At 36.5% G+C, this 26170-nt stretch overlaps 1 protein-coding gene across 2 annotated transcripts in view; it reads left to right on the top strand.

Moving 5' to 3' along the window:
• Nucleotides 1-26170, top strand: part of NDST3 (N-deacetylase and N-sulfotransferase 3) — a 148724-nt gene that overhangs the window by 99667 nt on the left and 22887 nt on the right. For both annotated transcript variants that reach the window (XM_021101656.1, XM_005666900.3), the window contains exons 7-10: nt 12638-12820; nt 15233-15329; nt 20207-20330; nt 25239-25413. In XM_021101656.1, coding sequence (XP_020957315.1) covers nt 12638-12820; nt 15233-15329; nt 20207-20330; nt 25239-25413 — 579 coding nt within the window. The remainder of the gene's footprint in view (nt 1-12637; nt 12821-15232; nt 15330-20206; nt 20331-25238; nt 25414-26170) is intronic.

Raw genomic sequence — 26170 nt, 5'->3', positions numbered from 1 at the left:
TTTTCAGGATTACTTCAGCTATTCAAGGTCTTTTGTGTTTCCAAACAACTTTTAAAATTTTTTGTTCTAGTTCTACGAAAAATGCCATTGGTAATTTGATAGGGATTGCATTGAATCTGCAGATTGTCTTGGGAAGTATGGTCATTTTGACAATATTGATTCTTCCAATCCAGGAACATGGTATATCTTCCATCTGTCATCTTTGGTTTCTTTCATCAGCATCTTATACTTTTCAAAGTGATTGGCCTCATATAAAACTGGCCTTTAACTTCACTTTCTGTTAACTCCAAAAAAACTGTAAATTCTGGAAATATTTTTGTTCATTTTCTTTTTGACTTAATACTAATACTCTTAATATTATCATTGCTCCTGTTTTCTATATGCTTAACATTTCTCTAAAGTTGAAGCAGACCTTATCTTCTAGTTTATAGTGATATCAGTTTATGTGGAAATAGGGAAGGATTTCACTTATGTAGATGGGCCTCAAGACATACAAACAGATACCTAAAAAGAAAGACAAAAACTCCAATGCATGTACACACACACACACACACACACACACACACACACACACACTTACCCATTTTATCCTGTTTATGGAATGACAGACAAGTGATATAATTTTCCAGACAGAATCAACACATTCGCCTATCATTTTAAAAGTAGAATGGAAGTCTTGCTAGATACAGAAAATCTTTCCCCACCTTCTAAATCACACTCTTCTGCATATGATTTGCCTATCTCCTTGTGCTCTAATAAATTGATATCCATAGAGTATAAGACACTTTACATTAGATGATTCCAGTAAGTGATGCTAATGTTCTCAAATTAGCTTTTTGTAGGTTTTTCTTTCTCCATCTTCAGAGATACAGTTCAAGATATTAGCCATTTCTTCTTGCTGTTCTCTACCAGACATTGTCAGTGTAGTGCCGTGTGACAGAGTCCAGGCTTTTGCTTCCAGATAGATGTGGGTTTAGTTCTTAATTCAGCTCTTTCCTAGCTATCTGGCTTGTCTGATTGTAAAAAGGGAATCGTAGTATCCACCTTCATTAGCGTTCTTCTTATGAGTGATGAGATTAAAAATATATAATACTGGCCAGATAGTGAGCATTCAATATATATTTTTTCCTTGTCATCACCCTCTACAACATTCAAACTAGAAACCTTGCACCCATCCTGCTTCTGACCTCTTCCTTCCTTTCATCTGTGAAGTAGACATCTATACAACCAAGAAGGTCTGAATTATACCTAGACCAAAAGTCAATGATTATAGTATAAGTATTTGTTTATTCTAGGTGTACACTGACTACTAGCAGAATAAAGAGAATAAGTCTAAGGACTGATCAATTTTGACCTTAAGTAGGTAATATTTGAGATGGCACTTGAACAGTGGATAGAATTTAGCCTGAAAGACACATAGATAGAGAAGTATTCTTTACAGAGGAAGTAGATATCAAGCCTAAAGCATGAGCATTTGGAGAAAAAGAAGTGGTTCAGTTTTCTCCTTGGAGAGTGTTTGTGGAGGAAAATAAAACTCAAGAAGGAATATGGCTCTGTTTTGTCAAGGATTCTGCATACTAGGAAAAGAAGGCTAACTTAATGGCAAATAAGGAGTTATTGATATTTTCTAAGCAAAGGAGTTTTGCCTTGGAGGATTTCTCTGGTATTAGTATATGGAACATAATAGAGTTGGGAGAAACAAAGGCAAAGAGATCATTTAGGAAGTCATTCAAGTGGTTCAGGCATCCTTCCAGATGAAACACCTAAACATGAGTGTCATCATAAAGTTCCATAAAGCTTCGAACAGGAACCATATATAGAAAAATATAGAAAACTGCCTTCACAGCAGAAAGCAACTGGAGAACCCTGCCCTTCTGCCCTCTGCCCAGCTATCCACCTAATAAAGTGAATTTTCTTATTCAGCAGGCACTATTCCCCAGACATTGGTGTTTAATGAAACCATTTATAAAAACCTTTGCAGTTCTTTCAAAATTCTAATATGTCTGAAGCTTTCCTGATTATGATGATGATGATGTTGATGATATCCAAGTAAATATTCTTAGGACTTTCCTTTAAGTCACTACGAAAACGTTGACCTTTAGTAGAGGACTAAATCTACACTTCAGATTTCATAACTGTTAAGTCTCCTTGTACCTGGTACCTGTTATGTGCAGTTCTGGGTAGCTGCTACTATGTGAAAGGGTTCACAGATTCAGAAAGGAAACATTTACAAACTCCAGTTCTTCTTAAGATGATTTACCTAATTCCTCAGATAATTCACTTTTAGAAAATGTAACTTCTCAGTTACATAACAGTATTACTTATAGATTGGTTTATCTATGAATAAGTTATTTTTAAAGAACTTGTAACTAAGCAGTAATAACTAATTATAGACTAAATGCGGGATTCCTACTGCAGTTTTTTTTTAAAAATAGATATTTGATCTAGCTACAATCTTTTCTGACCTTATCACCTTTTATCTCAAGAGTATTTTTCTCACCACAGCTGAAAGAGAGCCTCCAGCTGCCAGTAGCTTTGGCAGTAGGTGGCCTCTAGCTGTGCTGACACATAAAGGTTTGGAATCCTTTATATTTCTTCTCTCAATCCATTTCTTCAGAAATGCCCTTCTCGTTATCTTGCTTTTAATTAAGTTTCATATGGTACCTTAGCTGACTCTTGTATCCAGGCTTGTTTCCTTCAAAGCCCTGAAAGAATTAATTCACTTGTGCCATCTTGTGCCAAACTTTTTTTCTTAAAATGCCTTTTTTCAGTCAAAACACTAAACCATGGCTGTATGGGCCCAGTCAAGCCAGGATATTTTTCCTTTTGTTGAAGGTATAGAGACCTAAGTGACTCTGTTAATACCTAGAGTGTTTATTCTTTTTTTGTTTGTTTTTGTTTGTTTTTTAGGGCCGCTCCCATGGCATATGGGGGTTCCCAGGCTAGGGGTCCAATTGGAGCTGTAGCTGCCAGCCTACACCAGAGCCACAGCAACGCAGGACCTGAGCCGCATCTGCGACCTACACCACAGCTCACGGCAACACCAGATCCTTAACCCACTGAGCAAGGCCAGGGATCGAACCCACAACCTCATGGTTCCTAGTTAGATTCGTTAACCACTGAGCCAGGATGAGAACTCCCTCTACATAAATTTCTGTACAAAATGGATATACCCAAAATCTTCCAACATTTTACAAACCATTTTATTAGAGGGACTGCCTTAAAATAAATAAATAAAAAGGAATTTTTTTTTGTATTTTTGAATATTCAGAAACTTGACAGCAAAACCTAGCTTTTTAAATACAAAATAAAGGCACTTGTCTGGTGTGGTTACATTCCAACTCCCCCCGCCCCGACTGAATTCAGCTTTATGACTAAATGCAATTAACTGAAACCTCCTGATAATGAAGCTGATTTTTGTGATTATCTAAATGTAATTCATTCACAGATGCGCCAAAATCAGATTTTCATGTAGGTCCATTTACTTCAAGGATTTTGTTGTTGTTGTTAATTTTGTCATGTTTGGGGTTTTTTGTTGTTGTTTTTTTTTTCCAGTTAAATTAAACCCCTTCAGGGAGGTTCAATTTCATCTCCTCTCTATATCTTTATTATGCCTTGGAAGCAGTGCTTTAAAACTAAGAAGCAAAATGTTTTCTGCTAGGAGAAAAAAAAAATGTTTTCACTGCAAAATTGAATATAACCTTCATACTCTGTTGCTGCTTAAATAAGCATTTCTCTTAATTAATCATTTTTAAATTTATCATAAGGTATAACTGTATTCATTATCCTGTCACTTTGTGAGTCTCACAGAAGAACAGCTGTTGTCTAGTCTCCAAACAACTGCAACAGGGTCTTTCAGAGTAATGCGGAGACAATATCAGATCAGCACACCCAAGGTACACAATGCAAAATGGACTGAAAATTGCTGGTCTGAGAGCTGGAGATGCTCTTGTGCATGTAAACATTTGTTCAGCAGCTCAAGTAATGGCAATGCATTAAACCAATAGAATTACCTCTTCTGGCACCTAACAGAAATGTTAATTGATCATCAATCATTAGCTTGTAATAAAAGGGCTGAACTTGCAGTTCTGAATGTATAGCCAGAAAAATTAAGTGAGAGACATAAATGTTATAAAAAAGACAAATGTTCCAAGCTAAATTGCTTTAAATTACATTGACCTCATCACTGTACCTTTGAAACCTGTCCCTAATTGAGAGCAATTGATTTACCCTTTCAGCTTTCCTGTAAAGCCTATCCCAAATTCAAAATGTTAAGGGCCCTTTGCCAAATTATTCCGCAATTGAGCTTTCCCACTGATATTCTTAAATGATGATTAAGGCACAAGCCAGGTAGAAAAACGGTACTCAATGAATTTAAGCCTTAAAAATGGAAGTGACATCCTTTTTTCTCCTGTTGGACAAGGTGATAAAATTCATGAAAGTAATTTTTAGCCTAAAACAGTTGTAACAACACAAAATACGAAAGATATTAGCACCAAAGTGAGCTGTGAGTGGGACCATTATGAAAAGAAATTTCCAATGTCTCACCCACATCCAGGATAAAATGACCAAGTTTCTGGAAATCAAGGAGAATTTGTGAGGCAGACTTTTGGCGAGAGTTCTGCTGTGCAGTGAGCATACCACTTTTCTACCTGTGGGAGAGCAGAGGGTGAATGGTTGCCCGGCTGCTCATCTCACCTCTGGCTTGAGGGTCACTGGAACCATCCAAGAGCTTGGTATGTGTTTCCTGCATAATGGGGATGTGTTAGGTTGGTGTCTGCCTCATGGCTCATAAAATTAAAGCATGAGAGAGAAATTGGCTAAAATGGTCTGTGTCAGAGGAGGAAGGGGCCACATCTAAGAAGTATGTGCTTTCTGTTCCAAAGTCAAGTCAAAGGGCCCCAAATCCCAGGGACCAGATGTGAAATTCTTAGTAGGAATGTTATCTGGGAATCCTTTTAAAAGGGCTCCTGACAGAAGACTGAGGAATGCACTAGCCTCATAAAGGAAACTGCATTCTGGGGCCTCAAGGGAGTATCTCCAAAGATCTCAAATGGCTTTAACTGCCCACCACCTTGTGACAATATCAGTCACATCATAGTTCCCTGCATCCCTTTACCTCCTTCATCTCCATGTTCCAGACACTAAGGGATCAGAAACCTCAGCTAGCAAGAAGTTTGGAGTCTTGATTATGCTCTGGATTAGGAGATTTAAACTACAAAATCAATACAGTGTTAGCAACTGTAGCTACAGGAGAGCTTTCTGTTCACCTAAGAAACCAGGGAGGCCATGCTCCTACCTTAGCCTTCATCCAGGGATAAGGGGAAGACCACCCACACTGAATAAATGTTGAAGGGACAGTGCAAAAAAGTGATTAGGTTACTCTAATGATTATATTCCATGAATCAAAGAGTTTAATGTGTGAGTTACATAATGATTTTTAAGACTATAGATATTTTATTTGTACCTGCTCACCTTTGACAAGGCATTTTCAATGTAATGGTGGGAACAAAAGCCAGATTACAAAGTATTGAAAAGTGAATGGAAATGGGGAGTAAAGACAGCACCTATACACTACTCCTTTGAAGACCTTGGCTGGGAAGGACAGTGCCTAGAAAAGTACAAAACTCGAGAGAACCTTAAATGCGAGAGACTCAAGCATGTTCTCAGGCAGTAGGAAAGGACCAGTAGAAAGGATTAAAAATAGAGGAAAACAGAGAAATAAGTGTTAAAATGAGATCTCTTGGCAGTTGAAAGTAGATGGGGTAAGAAACACTTGGAGATATATTAATCTTGAATACAAAATGGGACAGCTCTGTCTGATACTGAAAGTGTCAGGAAGAATTTTTAAAAGACAAATGTCTGTGGATATGGGTAGGAAGTTGAAAGAGTTCCTGCCTAATGATCGTTACTCCCCATTAATCATGGGATGATGAACTAGGGAGACTGTGGTGAGTGGAGACTGAGCAAAAGGCCTCAAGAGAAGAATGAGAGTCTGAAATAACTGCTGAAGGGAACTGACAAGTGAGGGGATAAAGAATGAATAAAAAGCATATCCAGTAGTATGGGGGATTCCATTCAAATTGGGGACCATGTGCCTAAGTGATCTGAAGAGTTCCCATCTTTTTCTAGCTGTGCTGTATAGTTCACATGCGGGTGTGAAGAAATTGGATGGAAAATTGATTCAAAGTCTCAGATCTGCAGTGCACTGAAAGCAAAGAGATGGTTTGGGAATCTGAGGATGATAGCAGGAGAGAAGTTCAAATTGTTGACCATAGAATCTTACCTGGTGGAGGAAATGATCAGATGTACATTGACAGATGCAGAAAAAAATTAAGGGATTCAAAGTCTAGAGGTATAGATAAGGTTGATGAGTTGCTGGAAGGAGGCTATAAGTGAGAAATGATGTTCCTCCAAAACCACAGTAATACAACAATAAAAACAATAGTGAAAAGCTATTATTTATTAAACAATTCCTGTGTGCCAAGCAGTGCTTTAAATAAATGTTTTGGGGTTTTTTTCATTTTTTTTATTTCCTTTTCTAGAGCCACATCCACGGCATATGGAGGTTCCTAGGCTAGCGGTCTAATCAGAGATGTAGCCACAGGCCTACGCCAGAGCCACAGCAATGTGGGATCGGAGCCACGTCTGCAACCTACACCACAGCTCAGGGCAATGCCGGATCCTTAAACCACTGAGCAAGGCCAAGGATTGAACCCGCAACCTCATGGTTCCTAGTCGGATTCGTTAACCACTGAGCCACGACAGGAACTCCTAAATGTTTTGTTATATTACATTTAATCATCACAACACCTCTGTGAGGTAGTTACTATTTATTCTACTCTTTTTTTCCTTTTTAGATAAATAAATTAAAGTACGGAGAGATTGAATAACTTGCTAAGATCAAAGAGCCAGTATGTGGCAGAGCCCACGTTCTTAACCACCATGCAGGCCAAAGTCAAAGACCTAAATATAACATTTATTTACAAAGGAAGGAGGTTTCACAGGAAATGGAGGGAAGCAGGCAATAAAAAAAACAAGTGAAGACTGGGCAGGAGGAATTCAGCGAGAAGAGTACAGCACAAATGGCGACAAAGTTGAAAGAAACAAGAATAAATCATTGAGGAGGCTCACAATTTGAACAGTGCTAAAGGATTATCAGAATGAATGACTCTGAAAAGATAACTGACCCTAAATTTCCCAACTTTTTAAATAAGATTATTGGTGCCAATTCAAGACACATACTACATATCATAAGCAGTTCAGAGAATAAAGTTCTCTGAAAGGACCCCATGCCAGCCCCCAAGGAACTTATAATCTAGACTCAAGTTAAAGGATTTTTTTTTTAAAGCATAATACAGGCCAGAGTAAGAAAATGTTTAAAAGACTAAACTGGAATGCCCTGGGGCTCAAATTTTTAAAAGATTGCATTTGCCTAGAGAGCTCTGAAAAGGTAAATGTTACACCCTGGATACCCGGGACTGACATCAGTAGAAAAGCAAGGCAGTGTTTTCTAGAGAAGAAACTAGACAAAGCACAGAGGCAGGTGAGTCCAGGGAACACAGGGGAACAGTAAGCAAGGCAAGCTGACTGGGGCCCTGAGCACACATAAGAGTGGAAAGGTAACCTAAGTTCCTGTTATAATTTAGGAAGACAGCCTGAATGTTATTTAATTCAGAAGACAGTGAGGAAATATTAGAGGGTTTGACCTGGGAAATTACAGAATTGGAAGTTTAGGCCCAGTGCCTCATTAGAAGAGCCTTCGCCTTAGAATTTTTAACTTATTTTCCAGAAAAATACATGCTCATGTAATGAAGTACCATCCTGAGAATGGGAAAACTCATACATCTTTCATAGTAATAAAAATGAAGTGTTCCCAGTTTGCTCACTATTCTCCCAAAATAAACTGCTTTCCGCATTTTTTCTCCTAAAGAAGTTAAGTATGTTTGTTCTCTTCCACACAACTTTTTCAATGCTATGAAATGAAGTAAAAATGAATGTGAAGAGCAGCCTTTAAAATAGAGAAGTCATAAGGTAATATGCATCTGAGAGGTACATGTGGAGATGAAGAATTTTTGCTTTGGTAAAAAAAATAATAATAAAAACAGGATCGAAGGGGATTTAGGAACAACTGAACATGTCTATATGGACCAGTTCTTTTTTTAACTATCCTTTGTGCATCTCCACATGTGTGTCAGCAGTGCAAAAGCCCTCCGAAGGCACAGGCAGGGCATTTACCAAGTTGTCCTTTGTGGCAGGATTAGCTCTAAGTCTAGAACATCAAACTTTATTTATAAACTTGACAAGATATGCTTCTTTTTTAAAATGTATTTTAAAAGACCGCTATAGAAAAGCTGATGGCTTTTGGTGAACAAAATCTTTTCCATGGGAATAAACAATGGGTCTGGCCAGTTTTCCTCAAATCGTATTCCACAGGCACTTGCATCAAGAAAACTAGGGATGATTCTCTAAAAGGCAGGTACAAGGGCACCCTCCAAACCTAGAAAATCAGAATCTGAGTCATCTGAACTTTTATAAACTTCCTACGTGATCTGTATATGTGCTAATTCTCTTGAAGCTTTGGTCACATGGAAGGATACGAAAACAAAATAAAACCGGTTGGCTGAAGGCCAGAGATGTAAAGGGCAAATCTTTCTCACTATATGCTCTTTTGTGCCTTTTGAATTCTTTTTCTCAAGTAAGACTTAAAAAGAATGAACAACATATATATATTTGTACCACCAGCCCAAACCAGTCGGAGTATCTAGCAAATAGGTAAAACAAATAAACCAACAAACAAAAATGCTTGTGGATTTGAACTGAGCAGCATGGTCATAAATGGCATGGTTTATAATCAACATATAAGTAACATACTTTTTTAATACCCTAATTCTTCTCCCCTCCCCCTTATGTTCTCAAAACAAACAGTAATTATACATTGTCCATTGTGTTTGCATGGGATGCATGTTTTGCTCCTTATTCTTCCTGGCAGTTATCCATCCATCTCTGATACTTGTAACTTACTAGATTCACATGGTTGAGTCTGGAAAGTGTAGCTAAAGCTCCTGATATCTTTCTCTTAGCCACACTTTTACAATTGGTATCTCTTTCCTTTCCCATAAATGTCAGTACATATGATACTTGGTATTTACGTTTTGCCTTTTACAGAAAAAAAAAAAAATCATAGATGCAAATCTATGTTTATTGGGCTAGAATTTTTTTCAACTGTAAATCAGATAAGCTTTATGCCTTTGGCAGTTTCCAGTGATTTGAGTTTTAAGCGGCTGATTAGTCTTTTGGACAACAACTAATTACCTGTAGTGTGCTTATAACTAAAACTGTTACAGAAATGCTCTTGTAATTTTTTTTTGACATTTTCCTTCTTGTTGGATTCTGCATGTATAGTAAAGATAACTTACTTTCTTTAAAAAAAAAAAAAGAAAGAAAACATACTTTGATATATTCAATGCTTTTTTAAAAGCAAACAAAAACCCTCAGTTCTGAAATACTCTTAAAATTATAAAGGCATCTTCTTTGGGGAAAAGCTAATATCTGCTGTCCCTGAAATAGCAACATTTTCAAGCTGCTTATTTGTTACTTTCTAGTCCATGCAGCAATTGTCAGATACAGAACTGCCAAGAAGTAAGGTGACACTATAGTTGTCATAGGTCAGAACAAAAATAAGAAGAAATATTGTTTGGAAAGCAAGCTAAATTTTGGGCAAAACATTCTCATTATATCTGTTCCCACCTGTCCTGTTGCACACACCTTCCCAACTAAAAAAAAAAAACAGTAAATAAAACTTGGAGAGGTTATATATTCAGTAAAAGATTATACTATATGTCATGTACAGAGAGAGTGTTGTGATTCATTCCCTAAAAAAAAGTTTAAAAAGAAATTGGGGAGTTCCCATTGTGGCTCAGTGGTTAACGTACCTGACTAGTATCCATTAGGATGTGGGTTCAATTCCTGGCCTTGCTCAGTGGGTTACCGATCCAGTGTTGCTATGAGCTGCGGTGTAGGTCACAGACATGGCTCAGACCTAATGTTATGGCTGTGGCATAGGCTCTGATTCAACCCCTAGCCTGGGAACTTCCATATGCTACAGGCAAAGTACTAAAAAGAAGAAAAAAGAAAGAAACTGAGGTGTTTTGTGTCTGATCAATTATACTCCTTTTAGGGCCTTATATTTCTTTAGGAGCACAAAACAAATCCCAGCCTTGAGTCCAAAGTCTAAAACTGTCAGGAGGTGACATGCACTGCAAAACCAGCACTTTGAAATAGTCCTTTCCACTTTGCACTATATTAAAGCAGATATACAAAAATAGAATTGAAAATCTAGAAAGGGTCTATGGTTGGAGGATAAGTAGCTTTTCTTTTACAGGATTAAGTTCAATACCTTATAAGTGTTACCATAATTCTTGCCAATCAAGTTCAGTTTCAGCAAAAGCGGTGTCATCAAGCAGTTCATACTCACTTTAGGTCACTTTGCTTTTACCAAAGAAAGAAGCATTTTTTTACTTTTTATACTCATACAAGTAAAAAGGTGGCACTATGTTTTAAATGTCACATCATAAAATGCTTTCCAAGGTCGAAAAGTAAATTCAAAAGGAGGTCACATGTATTAGAACAAGTCACATAGTATCTCCACGTTTTTCATTTTCTGTCCAACGTAGATATTATTCAAGTGAAATACAGACACAGATTTTTGGATAAATCTTTCATAAAAATAAAGCAAGAAACTTGAACTAGTGGCTAAGTTAACATAATATAGTTTTACATTGTATGAAAAAAAATTTAATAGAAAGTAAACTTGAAGTATCATTTTGCCATTGTTATTGGGCTATGTTGAAAAATGTGGCATATAAAACTAATGATAATAGACTGCCTTTAGCAGACATTAGAAAAGAACTTCCAAATTTAAGTATGCTTCTCTTAAGTCTCTCAATACCCCATTGATGAATTTTGGATGAAAAAGGAAGAGGGAAAAGTTAAACAATATAAGCTACTATAAAAAAAAAATAACCTGAAGGTTTGGCGTTCACACTCTTGGCCCAGCCAGTTAATTATCCAGTGTTGTCTTTGTGGCAGCACAGGTTCAATCCCTGGCCTCGGCACAGTAGGTTAAGGATCAGGCATTGTCCCAGCTGTGGATCAGATCCAATCTCTGGCCTGGGAACTTCCATAAGCCATCGATATGGCCATAAACAATCAATAAATGACCAGAAGGTTAAATTTTTAAAGTCTCATTTCTCACAAATACCTCCAATGGTAAGTCTTATCAATTCCATGACTTCATCAGTCTTTTGGTAGCTACATAAAATCACTCTCAGAGTATTTTTTCTGTGAAAATTCTAAGATTTAAAATATATTTGGCAGAGTGAATAGAAACACAATTAAACACAATTGATCATTCTTCAAGCTTTTTATGTGAAAGTCCGCAGGATTTGTTCTTTAAAATACAAGATATCACTGTTTCCTCTTATTCATAGTTGTAAATAATTATATGTTTTGTATTTCATTATATCAAACCTTACTCTCATTTCTATCACTTTACCTCAATAAGCTTTCTAGAATATTTCTTTGTCTCTCAATGAATGAACATTTTATATTCATTACTGTGATAATTATAACAAGTGTTATTACTCTTCATTTATATAATATTATATATTTTAGGAAGTATTACTTTCATAAGATTATTTTTATGATCTTTTTATAGCTACATGAATGCCACAGTCATTTTTATTGCCATTGAAAATCTCATTCAGAATTATTTCCATTTTTCAACACTAACCAACAAAAACTATTTGCATTCACTTAAAGCAGTAGCTTTAAAAATGACCCTTCTACATTCCTGACCAATTTAATTAAACCTCCAGAATTCAAATTTATTTTATTATAAGAAGTTCCCCATGTTTGCTGTAATTTTATTTCAATACATGGATTCAATCTAGGACACCTGCTTCCATAGGAAGAATTTATTTTATCTAGCCAAGCGCTGAAAACTTGCCTCAAAAAAGTATTTGATATTGGAAACAGATGATGCAATAAATACGGAAAATAGTTTTAGAGTGTTAGTGATGGAAAATAGTTGACATTTATTTTAGTAAAAATTCAGTCATTAGTCTTTTGTCATCATGGCCTCTAATAAATACAAATCAGAGGATATTCAGTTCATGCTAATAATGACAATTCATTGATTATTTATACCCCTTAACTTTATGTACTACATTACAAATCAAATTAAACTGATTGGCATGATAAAATCCCAGCCTCCTGGGATCCTGCTGCCTCAAATTATGAATAGTTCACATATCAGGAATCCATGATGTGTGAACATCTAGGTTATGTCATTCAGCAGCAATCTAATTGCACTAACATGGATATATGGCAGTTGCACCCATTTTTTGTTATTAAATATATTAAAACCCCATAGAAATGCTCATCAGATCTTACTAATAACACATTCTTCAGTGTGCATTAATACAGTGAGAGTATTTGGGATATCATAAACATGGCATGAACTGAACATCTGAACAAAGACTTCATGAGAAAAACTAGTGTTGCTATGATTGCACTGCCCCCTAGAGTTAAAATAACTTGTGTTTGAACACCGAAGTTCATTTGCCTTTTTCAGATCAGCATTTTCATGACCCATTTGTCCAACTATGGGAATGACCGGCTGGGATTGTATACATTTGTTAATCTGGCAAACTTCGTGCAGAGCTGGACCAACTTGCGACTTCAGACACTGCCGCCAGTACAGCTGGCTCACAAATATTTTGAGCTCTTTCCTGATCAAAAAGACCCTCTCTGGCAGGTAAGATTGAGTCGATTATTGGTATAATGAAATAATCCCAAAAACATATCTTGGAGTTCTAGGAGGTAATCCAAATCTGAAAAGTGACGGCGTCTGGGGGGTAAAATAATGTGCATTTTGGACGTGTTAGTAGATTTGAGAAACTTCATAGCAGACCAAATTTTCTGTTCCCATGCCCATTAGAAATTATGGGATTCTGAAAGCTCAGTGAGAGGTTGAATGTAATGTTTTCAATCAGGAGCAAGGGACCAATTTGCAGATCGCAATAGGCTGAAAGAGCAGAAGGTGGTTTCAGGGTGTGTTAGGGAGGTAGTCAGCTGGTCAGCCTTGAACACCTCCCCATACCTCTCATGACTAAATTACATTAGAGGGATAGGTGAAGAGAGTTCAGAACTGATAACTGCCTCTGAATCACAGGATGCACCAGCAGCTGCAGAATATAGGAGGCTTTCAAACATATTAATTGAGAATTACTTTGGACATGGGGAAGTGCTTAGTGGCAAAATCACTGAGCTTCTTAAGAGAAAATGTCACATAGAAATGGCATATTCGAACTGTTCTAGGCATAACCCAGATTTCAAAGCTTACACTCTCATGTGGCCTAGAATTGCAAAAACACCTTGAGCTTAAATTGCCTACTCCATGACCTGAGCAAAGTAATACTCTTATGAAATAACTACATAGTGCTAATTATATGTGAGACTAGGTGCTTTACATATGTTAATTCATTTAATCCTCACAACTACCCTATGAGGTAAGTATACTTATTATCCTCATTTTACAGAAGAAGAAGCTGGAGAACAAGAAAGGCTGAGACACTTAAACAAGGTCATACAGCTACTATGTGACAGAGTGGGAAAGAGTTCCAGGCCACCTGGCTTCAGAGACTACATTCTGAATCATTGTCCTAAATGCTGCTAGAGAGTGAATGACAGAACTGATGGTATAGAAATAACCATCTTCAGAAGAAGAACTCAGTAAATTTCACAGACTGAAGCGCAGTAAATGCTGCACTCATACTCTATTCATTTAGCTTTGAAGCTGAGCCAGTTACCTCCTGGGCACAAACAGATAACCCTAAGAAGAAACAAAATCTACACATTTTAGGAGGTTAAAACTAATGGTTGTAGAACTGTCACTGCATATTATTTTGTAGATAACATTAAAAAAAACAAACATCTTTTTATCTTTTTGAGTGCCAAAACTTAACCAAATGTGGAAAGACTTGCAACTTTCCTGCTAATTTAATACTTTTTTTTTTTTTTTTTTTTTTTTTTATGGCTATACCCACAGCATAGGAAGTTCCTAGGCCAGGGATTGAATCCAAGGCGCAGCTGTGGCAACACCAGATCCTTTAGTCCACTGCAGGCTAGGGATCCAGGCTAGGGATCAAACCCATGCCTCTGCAGCAACCTGAGCCGAGGCAGTTGGATTCTTAATCCACTGTGCCACAGGGGGAACTCCTTAACGCCTTGTTTTTACATTGAAATTGGTATTATTTCAGGTGAAACCACTTTTTTTTCTAGAACAACAGCCAAAAAGAATACACTTATTTTAGTCTGAAAAATCTGTTGTCTATGCTAAATAAGCAGTTTTATTTAACTACACATATCTATAATGTTAATTGAATAGAAATAAAGTATTGTCCTGTTTGCTTATTCCTAAAGAGTATTAAAGGTTGATGTTAATGCTTTATATAATATATACTTTGCAGTTAAAATTAGGATATTCTAGTTCCTTACACAGTGGTTTTGATTTAAGAACTATAGGCCAAAAGCAGATTCCCCAAGGTAGTAATGCATCCTTATTTTACCCTTTTGCTGAAATTTAGTGCCTTTTAGCATCTGTAAAGTCATAGTTTTAGACATACATTTACCAACCTTTGAAGGCATCAGAAAGAATCTGCTGTCTCTTTAAAGAGTACTATTACTGCCAGATTCATATCCCTTTGAAGCACAGCAGGAAAGCTCAAAGTTACTTGCAATAAAAATCTAACACCTTATATTTCAGTAATTTGTGAATGCTGAGGGTATATCTATTTGAGGCTGGCAGGAAGCAAAGCCTCTCCTCAACAAGCTCACTGTTTTAAACACTCCACACACACATACAATTAAGATACAGAACTGCCAACGGCAGGAAAAAATACTAAACCCTCAGTATCATGAGGCTGTTTACCCATAGTGGAAATGACTTCCCTCCCCCACCTCCTTTGTAGACACTCAGCTTTGGGATGAAAAGAAGTTATTTGATATCTTCCGTGATGCCACTTGAAGGTTTTCATTTAAAAGAAGGAGTCACATAGCCTTGTTTCCTAGGATATCATTTCAAGGACAGAAGTTGAAAAACTCTAGCACACAATGAGCACCCACAAAAAAAAAAAAAAATGCATCTCTATTTTCTTCTCCTCTTCAGAATCCTTGTGATGACAAACGCCATAGAGACATTTGGTCTAAAGAAAAAACCTGTGATCGCTTACCAAAATTCTTGGTAATAGGACCCCAGAAAACTGGTGAGAACTTTTTATGTTACCATTAACCAAACAGTGTAAAAATCCTGATGACTAGACAATGAGTCTTGTTACATAACTTCTCAAACTTCCTATAAATATTGATGAATGCATAACACATTTTTTTCTCCAACATAACCTTTGTTTAGCTCAATAATGTACTTAAAAGCTCTTGCTGAAGTCTTTTTTAAAGTAAAAAGGATGAAGATAGATGTCACACGGTTTGAATATCCTGCAATCAATTTGGTGGGAAATGTTATTTTTTCCAAAGATCTTAACGGAAAGGTGTTGCTACTAACATTTATAAAATGAAAATTAATCATGTGTTTGAAGAGTGACTGATAGGATTTCATGAAAAATAGAGATGGACACATATAAACATCTATAAATCTTCTAGAACTTTAGCTTCTTCCTGCCGTCTTCATTACATAGTTTATTTCTAAACTATTTCTTGCAGAGGTGACCATTTTCTAAAAGTCTATAAAGAATGTTTGACAAGCAGAATTCCTGGACATAAACAAAACTTTGTGCTAAGAAAGGTATTTATTCATACCCAGGAGAAATCTTTTGCACCTTTTCTTAAATTGGTATGCAATTTTTTTCCCATAAATTTCTTATTTCTGTAAGACAGTATTAAAATGAAGCCCAGTGGAAGCTTTAAAATGCCAGACATTCATGCTGTATTCCGCATGAGAAATTATTTTGGGCTCTTAGTTTCTTGTTTGACAGAAAACAGCCATTTCAACCACATCCTTTCCTAAGAGAGATACATTCCTTTCCCTTATTTCTCTAGTAATAAATGGGGAGAATTCTATGCAATGTACACAGTACGTATAGCCTATTCATTTTCTCTTAGTTCCATTTACAAATATTAATCTGATGACAGTAATAAATAGGACAACTACTTCTCTTGGCCTTATTTATTTCACTTGTCTTTATCTATTTAAAGTCAAGAAGCAACCAGAAACACATTTAAACTAAAGTCTCTTCATCGAACTCCTACTGTCATCATGTAGCTTTGTCATTAACAATCACATCTCTTCTCTGAAGCTTGGCAGATCAAGTTTGCTTCAGAAAGCCCTGCAGGATATGCTTCCTCTTGTGTTGTGCTGGATATGCAGACATTTTAATATCATGGTTAGATGGCAGAATTATTACTTGTCATCTTGAATTCAGTTGGGTTTCCAAATGTTTATGTTACAATCTGTATATGACATTTACCTTTGGACAGGAATTTTAACTCCTTTTTATAGAAATTGAATTTTTCCCCAGTTTTACAGAGGTATAATTTACAGGCAATAAAATTCACCCATTTTTAAATGCACAGTTTGATGAATTTTGGAAATTGTACACTGTTGAACACTCCAGTGTTCAAGATTTAGAACACTTTGACCTCCCTAAAAAGTTTGTAATCTCCCGTTTGACTTCTTTCACCTAGAATAATGCTTTTGAGATTCATCCACATTATTGCATATATTGATACTTTATGAAATTATTGTTTAAATGAACAAAAATATTTTCTTATATTAGTTCCATAAAAATTAAGCAGCTTTATTTTTAACTTCAGTTTTGTCAAAAAGTATTTTTCTGAATAATCTTGCAGTGACATATAGTTATCTGGATTTGCAAATATTTTTGGTGTTGAAACTAACAAAAATATGAAAACTGAAGTGTTTTGGTTTTTTTTTAATACCCAAACTGGTTCTTTTTTTTTCTTTTTTTTTTTTTTTTTTTTTGGTCTTTTTGCTATTTCTTGGGCCGCTCCCGCGGCATAGGGAGGTTCCCAGGCTAGGGGTCCAATCAGAGCTGTAGCCACCGGCCTACCACAGAGCCACAGCAACGCGGAATCCAAGCCACGTCTGCAACCTATGCCACAGCTCACGGCAACGCCGGATCTTTTTAACCTACTGAGCAAGGGCAGGGACCGAACCTGCAACCTCATGGTTCCTAGTCAGATTCATTAACCACTGTGCCAGGATGGGAACTCCCTGAAGCTTTTTTTAAATGTGTGTGTGTAGGATTATGTACACACACACACACACACACACACACTAGTTTATTCACACCCAAGAATTTGAGTAAGCAAAGGCCGAATTCAGAAACCACAACTTAATTTTTGACCACTAATAAATTACAATGTACCTGTAATTTATGCAAATGATTAAATCATATTCATTTTTTGTTTGTCTTTTTAATGCTCATCATGTTATTTAAAGCGAACAACACAGAGTTCCTGCTGTGGCACAACACGACCAGAAGTGTCTCTTGAAGGATGCAAGTTTGATCCCAGCCCAGAACAGTGGGTTAAAGATCCATTGCCACAGCTGCAGTATAGGTGGCAGCTGTGACTAGGATTTGATCCCTGGCCCTAGAAACCCATATGCCACAGAGCAGTGAAAAAAGGGAAAAAAAAAAAAAGCAAGCAAGATGATTTAATACAGTTCTTAAAAATAAAACTCAGAAAAGGTTATCGGTTGATCTAAAAAGGAATTAATCTTTTTTCACATTGTAATAGTTACTCCGTTTTCACAAATTCTATTCAGTTTTTTAAAAAAGTATTACTGAATTTTATCTCAGTAAAAATGTTAATTTTAAAAATACCTTACTAATATTCAGATATGGAGCTGTTTAGGTACTTTCACAGAGATTATCTCACTTGACCCTCATAAAACACTGATAGCTAAATATTTTCTTCCTCACTATACAGATAAGAAAACTAAAACTCAGGTGAGATTCTTTTTTCATTCCAAGTTCACACAGCTTATAAACATCAGAAATAGAAATTTTTTTTTTTTTTTTTTGTCTTTTTAGGGCCACACCCATAGCACATGGATATTCTCGGGCTAGGGGTCTAATTGGAGCTGTAGCTACCAGCCTACACCACAGCTATAGCTACACTGGATCTGAGCCACACCTGCAACCTACACCACAGCTCACAGCAATGCCAGATCCTTAACCCACTAAGCGAGGCCAGGGATCAAACCTGCATCCTCATGGATACTAGTCGGGTTTATTTTCACTGAGCCATGACAGGACCTCCCAGAACTAAAACTCTCAATCCTAGAAGTTACCTGACTCATGCTCTAGAATGCTTTACCATTTTCATTCCCCAATAAGTTTTAGATTTTGTCCCACATTTCTTCTAAGTCAGTGTTTCTCAAAGTATACTAAATCAGAAACTCTGGGATACAGCACAGCTCTCTGTCTTACCAACCCTCCAGGTGAATCTGATACATGCACCTGTTTGAAAACCATTGGCTTTTTTGTTTTATTTTGTTTCTTTTCTAAAAAGGGCCACACCCACAGCATATGGAAGTTCCCACACTAGGGGTCGAATCAGAGCTGCAGCTGCCGGCCTACACCATAGCCATGGCAACATAGGATCCAAGCAGTATCTGTGACCTACATGCAGCTGGTGGCAACACCTGATCCTTAACTCACTGAGTGAGGCCAGGGATAGAACCTGCATCCTCATGGATACTAGTTGGGTTTTTAACCCCCTAAGCCACAACGGTAACTCCTGAGAACCACTGCGTTGTCAAACTTGTGAACAGCATTCTTGCCTTGTAAATTGTGGATTACTATGTCTGCATTCCCTATAGCTATGTCTGATCACAGATAAAATGCTCATTGTTTGGCTCAGATATAATTTAGAAACACTGCCTCTTCCAACTCATTGTTTTAAACAATATTTGCTGTTGACAGAGTTATTTTCACAATTTTTCTGTTGTGTTGATATGGTAGATTTAAGTATAATACTAAATAAAGCTTGTCAGAAAGATAAGAAGATTCAAAGTTTGATATAGATGGCAACATAACATTCATAGTAAGCAAAATTACAACAGTAATTTCTCCAAGCAAGAGAAATATGATAAGGCCATATCTGATTACCATTGCTAGCTATTGACCTAGAAGACAATTAATAGGTCTGGCTCCATGAGACTGTATAAGAATGTAAATCACATTAGAGAAGTGGAAATAGAGGGTATATTTCTCTCTTAGGAATATTGAATACATAGAAAAGATTGTTTTTATTATGATTTTATACACAGTTGTAAGCACCTGATTAAACACCTGAACTCAGACTGCCTTACTTTCTCCTGGAGCACTGTAACTAAGTTATAACCTTTTACTTGTAATTTAGGCTCTAAAACACTAATTTAACAGTTTATGACATTACTCATTATAAAAAAATTAAAAGTCACATTTATATGGGTACCTCTGATACGTTTTAAAAAATGCAGAGTTTGTTATGTCACTAGGAAAGGACACGATTTTTCTTTTCAAATTTAGCAATGTAAACAATTTTTGACACTACTTTTTTAAGTATGTAAATAGTACATTCAAACTGAAACTTGTTGAGGGTTTAAATTCTGTCTCAAATGTAATAAGCTTTCATAGTCCTCAGGAACAACTTTATAGGAAAATCAAAGTATTGATTTGATCATGTAGTGTCATATTAAATAATAATATATTTCATTTATATGATGCTCTATTAATATCAAAATGACTTCAGGTACAAAATGTCTTTTCATCCTCAGAGAAAGCCTAGGAAATAAGCAAGGCAGGCAATTTTCCGCTAATAAGTCAAGACAAAGAGGAGCTAGACGCCAAAGTCACAGACCAAGTCAGTGACTGAGCTGAGGTCAAAAGCCAGTTCTTCCAATTCCTGCATCAGGCCTCTTCTCACATCACACTCTCCCCATATTTCAGAACTTTCTTATTTTAAGATGCTGGTTATCTATTCAGTTTAATTCAAGGAATACTTATATGTATGTTTGGATCTCTGTGATATGTAGTTTATTAATGACTTTGAAATGCCAATAGTAGGAAACTGTATTTTCCCTTAATTAATCTCTGAACCTCTGTTGTCTTTTCAGGAACCACTGCTTTGTATTTGTTCCTGGTTATGCATCCTTCCATCCTTAGTAACTCCCCCAGCCCAAAAACCTTTGAGGAGGTACAGTTCTTTAATAGAAATAACTACCACAGGGGGATTGATTGGTAAGATGGGTTATTAGTATAAATCTAAAAGTATATGTACTGTTCACAGAATAAATTTAGCACTAATATTTATAAACATATGAACTTGTAGCAAATTAAACAGAAGTTATCCTGTGTGCCTTGGAAACTGATTGAATAACATGAAGGAGCAAAGAAATTATTTATAACAAACTTTTCTCAGTTTATGAAGAGACCTGTCGCCTCAAGAGAGTCACATGTAATTTTACTTTGCATTAATTATTTTTTTTTACTTTTTTATTTTTTTGTCTTTTTTTTTTTGCTATTTCTTTGGGCCGCTCCCGCAGCATATGGAGGTTCCCAGGCCAGGGGTCAAATCGGAGCTGCAGCCACCAGCCTACACCAGAGCCACAGCAACGCGGGATCCGAGCCGCGCCTGCAACCTACACCACAGCTCACAGCAACGCCGGATCGTCAACCCACTGAGCAAGGGCAGGGACCGAACCCGCAACCTCATGGTTCCTAGTCAATTTCGTTAACCACTGCGCCACGACGGGAACTCCTGCATTAATTATTTTTGATGGTAATTACAGATCTAAAGTCAGAGAAATACCTAATACTCAGGAATTTCATTCCTCTCTACTCAAGAAAACACTTTCATAGTTTTCTGTTATTATGCACTTTGCCTTAAAGTGATGCTACAGGTCACGTGTATAGTTTTCTATTTCACTTTGGTATAAAGGGTAAATAAATAAATAGAACTAGAAATGTGTATGTATTTCATAAGTAATGAAAGTTATAAAAAGGCTATCAATAAATCACAAAATTTAATTTTTGACTTTTGAATTGAAATTAGGACCATACTAACCATTTGAGGACAAGAATTAAATTAAAATTAAAAGTTAGCATGTTAAATATACACAAAATATAGTAATGTAGCAGGAATACAGTTGCAAACAGACATAATCATAAAATGTATCTCAGAAGTCTTTCTGTTAAGGTATAAATTCTGGACAGAAAGTGATATAAAAGAGTATAATAACTCTCAAACATGAACATAAACATTGTGCATGTAGTTTAGCATAAAGGTGTTATATATTAATTTCTGTTATCAAATTGCACGATCTATATTTTACATGCATCAGCTCCCACAAGGTTTGCTTGTGAGTAGTCCAAATGAAAAGCTAAAGAAATGAATTGAGTAGAATTTAGCACCTACTAGGATTTACATATATCCTGATTATATATAATTCCCTGCCAATTTCATCCATGCTTGAAATTGATTAATTGCATAGTGTTAAATAACAGCTGTGAGAATCAAGAAACCAGCAACTACTTTAGCAGCTATTTTCCCACTGACTCAAATATATATGATTTAGAGTATAATAAAATGATTTTAACACCAGAACTAAAGGGAGTGGTTAAAAACTGATGCAGCACAATGGGTTAAGGATCCGGTATTGCCACAGCTTTGGCATAGGTGGCAGCTGCAGCTCGGATGCAGCCCCTGACCTGGGAACTTCCATATGCTATGGGTGCAGCCAAAAAAAATTTGCTTTAGAAGTGGAGAGGAGGAGTTTCCATCATGATACAGCAGAAACAAATCCGACTAGGAACCATGAGGTTGTGGGTTTGATCCCCAGCCTTGCTCAGTGGGTTAAGGATCCGGCATGGCTGTGAGCTGTGGTGTAGGTTGCAGACATGGCTCGAATCTGGCATTGCTATGGCTGTGGCATAGGCTGGCAGCTACAGCTTCAATTAGACCCCTAGCCTGGGAACCTCCATGTGCCGTGGGTGCTGCCCTAAAAAGACAAAAGACAAAAACAAAATTTAAAAAAAAAAATAGAAGTGGAGAGAAATACAATAATACTTGGATTCCCTGGGACTTAAGAATATCTGTGAGACTATTCAATTAAAAAAAAAAAAACTGTATATAATCCAGTCATGTGTATAGTCACTATAACAGGAATAGAAAGTCCCTCAAGTAGGTTACAAAGAGATGGCATAAATAGTAGAAAGGTAGAAAGGATTAAAGATTTTAACTATATCTCACTAAAAATATCCCAATTGCAATATCCCACTTTTGATCGACAAATTACATGCTTATAAAAGGCAGTTAACACAAATAACAAATAATAGTACCTGCAAATGTCAATCTATTAGCAATAACTATAGCTTTGCCCTCAAGGATATCAAATGTACTCAACAGTCCTCCGACTGGCCTTGCCTTTCCACAAAGCATCAGGACCCCAGCAATCCCTTTAGAACCACAGAGCCACAAAGTTGGAGATTATGTGTCTCAGCATGCCAAGGTCACTTAGAGAATTAGCGCAGGCATAGGTAGTTAATGGATCTGTTCTTGACGAATGGGGTAAAATCAGGGCTGCCTTGAGTAACAGGCAGCCCTAAACACAGATTTAGGGCACAAGCAAAGCAGGGCAAAGGAAAATGAGAAAACTCCATCTTTGACAAAATAGCCAAGAATTTGCCATTAGAATTTCCAAGAAAAATATTTGATTTATGCATATAGCTAAATGTTATATTTTATGGTTTGGTATTATTTTTTATAATTATATAAGGAGGCAGAGGAGGGTTGGAGTGGCACAGGAAGGGCCATAAATTCCTGCTAACATTTAGAACCTCTACACATCTCAATCTAGCTTTGAGTAAAATCACTTGGAAATACAGGGTCAACCCAAGAAACAAATAAATGTAGAGTGTTGCAGAAACCACATCTCTCTCTCAGTTAAAAAACAAAAAAAAAAAAAAGCAAAAACAAAAAAAAGAACTACTGAGTTGTTATGGGGGTGGCAAAGCTTAAATGAAAGAAGCATTCACTTTTAACTCCCAAATTGTTGAACTACTCTAGCCTGCTCACCAATTATTTGAATAACCTGAATTCATATTCTCCAAATGTGGGCCTATTTCCACCCTGGAAATATGAAGCTGAATCCTTTGTGTTTTCTTGTTTATTCATCAGACCTTTCTTAAGTGCTATATGTACCAGTCACTGTGCTAGAAAAACATGGGCATATAGGCAAACAAGGAACTGGCCCCTGCTTTCTCCATGAGCCTCTGGAGCCAGGCAAAACCAATACATCATAGGTCCAAGATTCAGAATTGCTTGAGGAAGTTTTCAAAGCCTCAAGTGTCGTAGGAATAGAAGACTACTGGGAAGGTGAGACAGCTTTTAGAAGTTAAAAGTTATCTGAATTCAGTAACTTCTGCCCTTCTTTTGTGATTTTTGGAGGACTTTTTTGTGATTTTTGGAGCCTTGAAACAAGCTTGGACCAAATAAGATACCACCAGATACTTGATATAACCTTAGCAACGCTGGAATCAGTGTGGTCATCTAAATTTTAAAATATCTTGAAATTTTGGTGTTCCCATTGTGGCTAAGTGATAACGAACCGACTAGTATCCGTGAGGATTCAGGTTCCATCCCTGGCCTGGCTCAGTGGGTTAAGGATCTGGCATTGCCGTGAGCCATGGTGTAGGTCACAGACATGGTTCAGATCCCATGTGGCTGTGGCTGTGGCATAGGCTGACAGCTACAGCTCCAGTTCAACCCCTAGCCTGGGAACTTCCATATGCCACAGATGTGGCCCCAAAAAATAAAAATAAAAAAAATTTTAAAGTATCCTGAAATTTGGCACTTTCTATAAATAGAATACACCAGGACAGATAGCAGATCAGACTTTCCAGAAATGTCTGTATACCTCTTTGCCCCTAAAACAAAAGGATATCAGAATGATATATCACCAACAAGGCTATTTCAAGAAAACATAAAAGGATTTCCTTACTGCCCTGAGTTTCAAGACCTCACTTTGTTGTACCAGCCAAACTTTATATTATGTTAAAAACTGGAAACCTACTGGAAGCTTTATTTTGTGACTGAAAGCAAACAACACTCAGCAAAAAGAAGTCATCACGTAAATGTTAATGACTTTCTTGTTCAGTAATTATTGAACCACCTTGTCTTGATAACTCATAGTCAGAGTGGCATATAAATCAAAGAGGATGTGGGTAGAGGGTGAGGCCATTATTATAAAAGGTAAGAAACCCTAGAAGTTAAATTCCCATATTCTTTCTAAAAAGGCCCCTTTTCCTCTAAAAGATATTCCTTGATGCTTCAGAAATAGCTAATATTATATGCTGAATTCATTTATATTTTATATTTTGTACAAATGGAACATTACACAAAATCCATCATGTCCTATGATTCTATGCTGGAGGCGATAGGCTTTCCTATGTTCTCTCTGCTGGTGATTTGAATTCTCACCCCACTTAAGGATACAGGAACTGATGTTGGAAAATTGGATAGGATTTTATATCTGGAAATATGTACATACTTTAAAACTTTCATAATTATCCCAAAGAATATAAATGGCTCTATATGGGAAAAAATAAGCAAATAGGCAGTGCTTACACAGGATCTGTTCTGCCCTTTGACACTTTATAGGAGTTGGATGTAACAGCAGCATTAGTGACAATGAAATTATTTTACTTGTGATGAAGTAAAAAACTGTTTGGCGTTAAGTCCTTTTAAAATGCCTTTGAACTGAACATATCATTTGTTTTGATCAAAAATTTATTGTTTGGTTGAGTGCTAACAATTTTTCTCTGTAAGATATTTCTGCATTCACTTTACACAATTAGGTTGATTATTAGTGCTATTTGATCACTCACTCTGTGTCTACATTGTTGTTATCTCCCAAACCTTTTTTCTTGATACTAAGCAGAACAAAAAAAAATTTTTTTTAAATACATTATTATTGTTCTGTATATTTTTTTTTTTCCTTGCTAACAGGCTTATGGGACAGATGCCTTAAAGGAAAAGGCTTCTGTTTAGCAAACAAATGAACTTTGTTCGTGGGACATCGTTAACATCTTCATTCACCAGGGTCTGTATATAAACCAGTCTTATTTTGAGAAATATTCCTTTTCTAGGTATATGGATTTCTTCCCAGTCCCATCTAATGTTACCACTGACTTTCTGTTTGAGAAGAGTGCCAATTACTTCCATTCAGAGGAAGCTCCTAAAAGAGCGGCTTCTCTGGTCCCTAAAGCCAAGATCATCACCATTCTTATTGACCCCTCAGACCGAGCATATTCCTGGTACCAGGTAAGGAAAATTCAGACAGAATCCAGCAGGTAGAAGAGAAGTATGAGGAAGGGAGGGTCATTTTCAGCAATTAGCCACCTCCCTGGGTTTTAACAAAAGAGAAGATTTGCTAGTTTTATATCTTCAGGAAGGTGAATACATTTTTTGTTTGTTTCTGTGGAGAAATTTTGTCCTTAAGTTTTATTGATTTTGCATTCAATAAAATGTATTTATTTAATAAAATGTATTAATGCAATGAAGAAATTAAATTAAATACAGCAAAATATTACATATATATCTGTGCTTCTATATATTTGCATTTTAAACATAAAATGTTATAACTTAAAATCATTATTTTTCATTTAATATATGTATAATACTGCTATTATTATCTCAGTTTTACAGATAAGGAATATAACTAATTCCCCAAAGGGGAAGTCCCCACAGGTTTTATCTATAAAGGGCCAGCGAGTAAATACTTCAGGCTTTGCAGGCCATATGGTTGAAATTCTACCACTGTATTGCAAAAGCAGCCATAGATGATATGTAAATTAATAAGCCTAACTGTGTTCTAGTAAAACTTTATTTACAAAAACAAGCAGCAAGCCAAATTTAGCCCATGGGCCATAGGTTGAGGACCCTGATTCTAACAGAGCTTAAATAACTATTTGGACTGAAGAAATAACTTAGTAGCAAAAGCAAACACAATTCTTCATCCTTAAAAGCCCAGCCAGTGTTCCCTTTTCTAAGCCTCTTTCTCACACACTTACTGCCATTA

This window comes from Sus scrofa, chromosome 8 (assembly GCF_000003025.6).
Source record: "Sus scrofa isolate TJ Tabasco breed Duroc chromosome 8, Sscrofa11.1, whole genome shotgun sequence".
In the NCBI taxonomy this organism is placed as follows: domain Eukaryota; kingdom Metazoa; phylum Chordata; class Mammalia; order Artiodactyla; family Suidae; genus Sus; species Sus scrofa.
The sequence above is the reverse complement of the archived record's forward strand: the minus strand, read 5'-3'. Positions and strand labels throughout refer to the sequence as shown.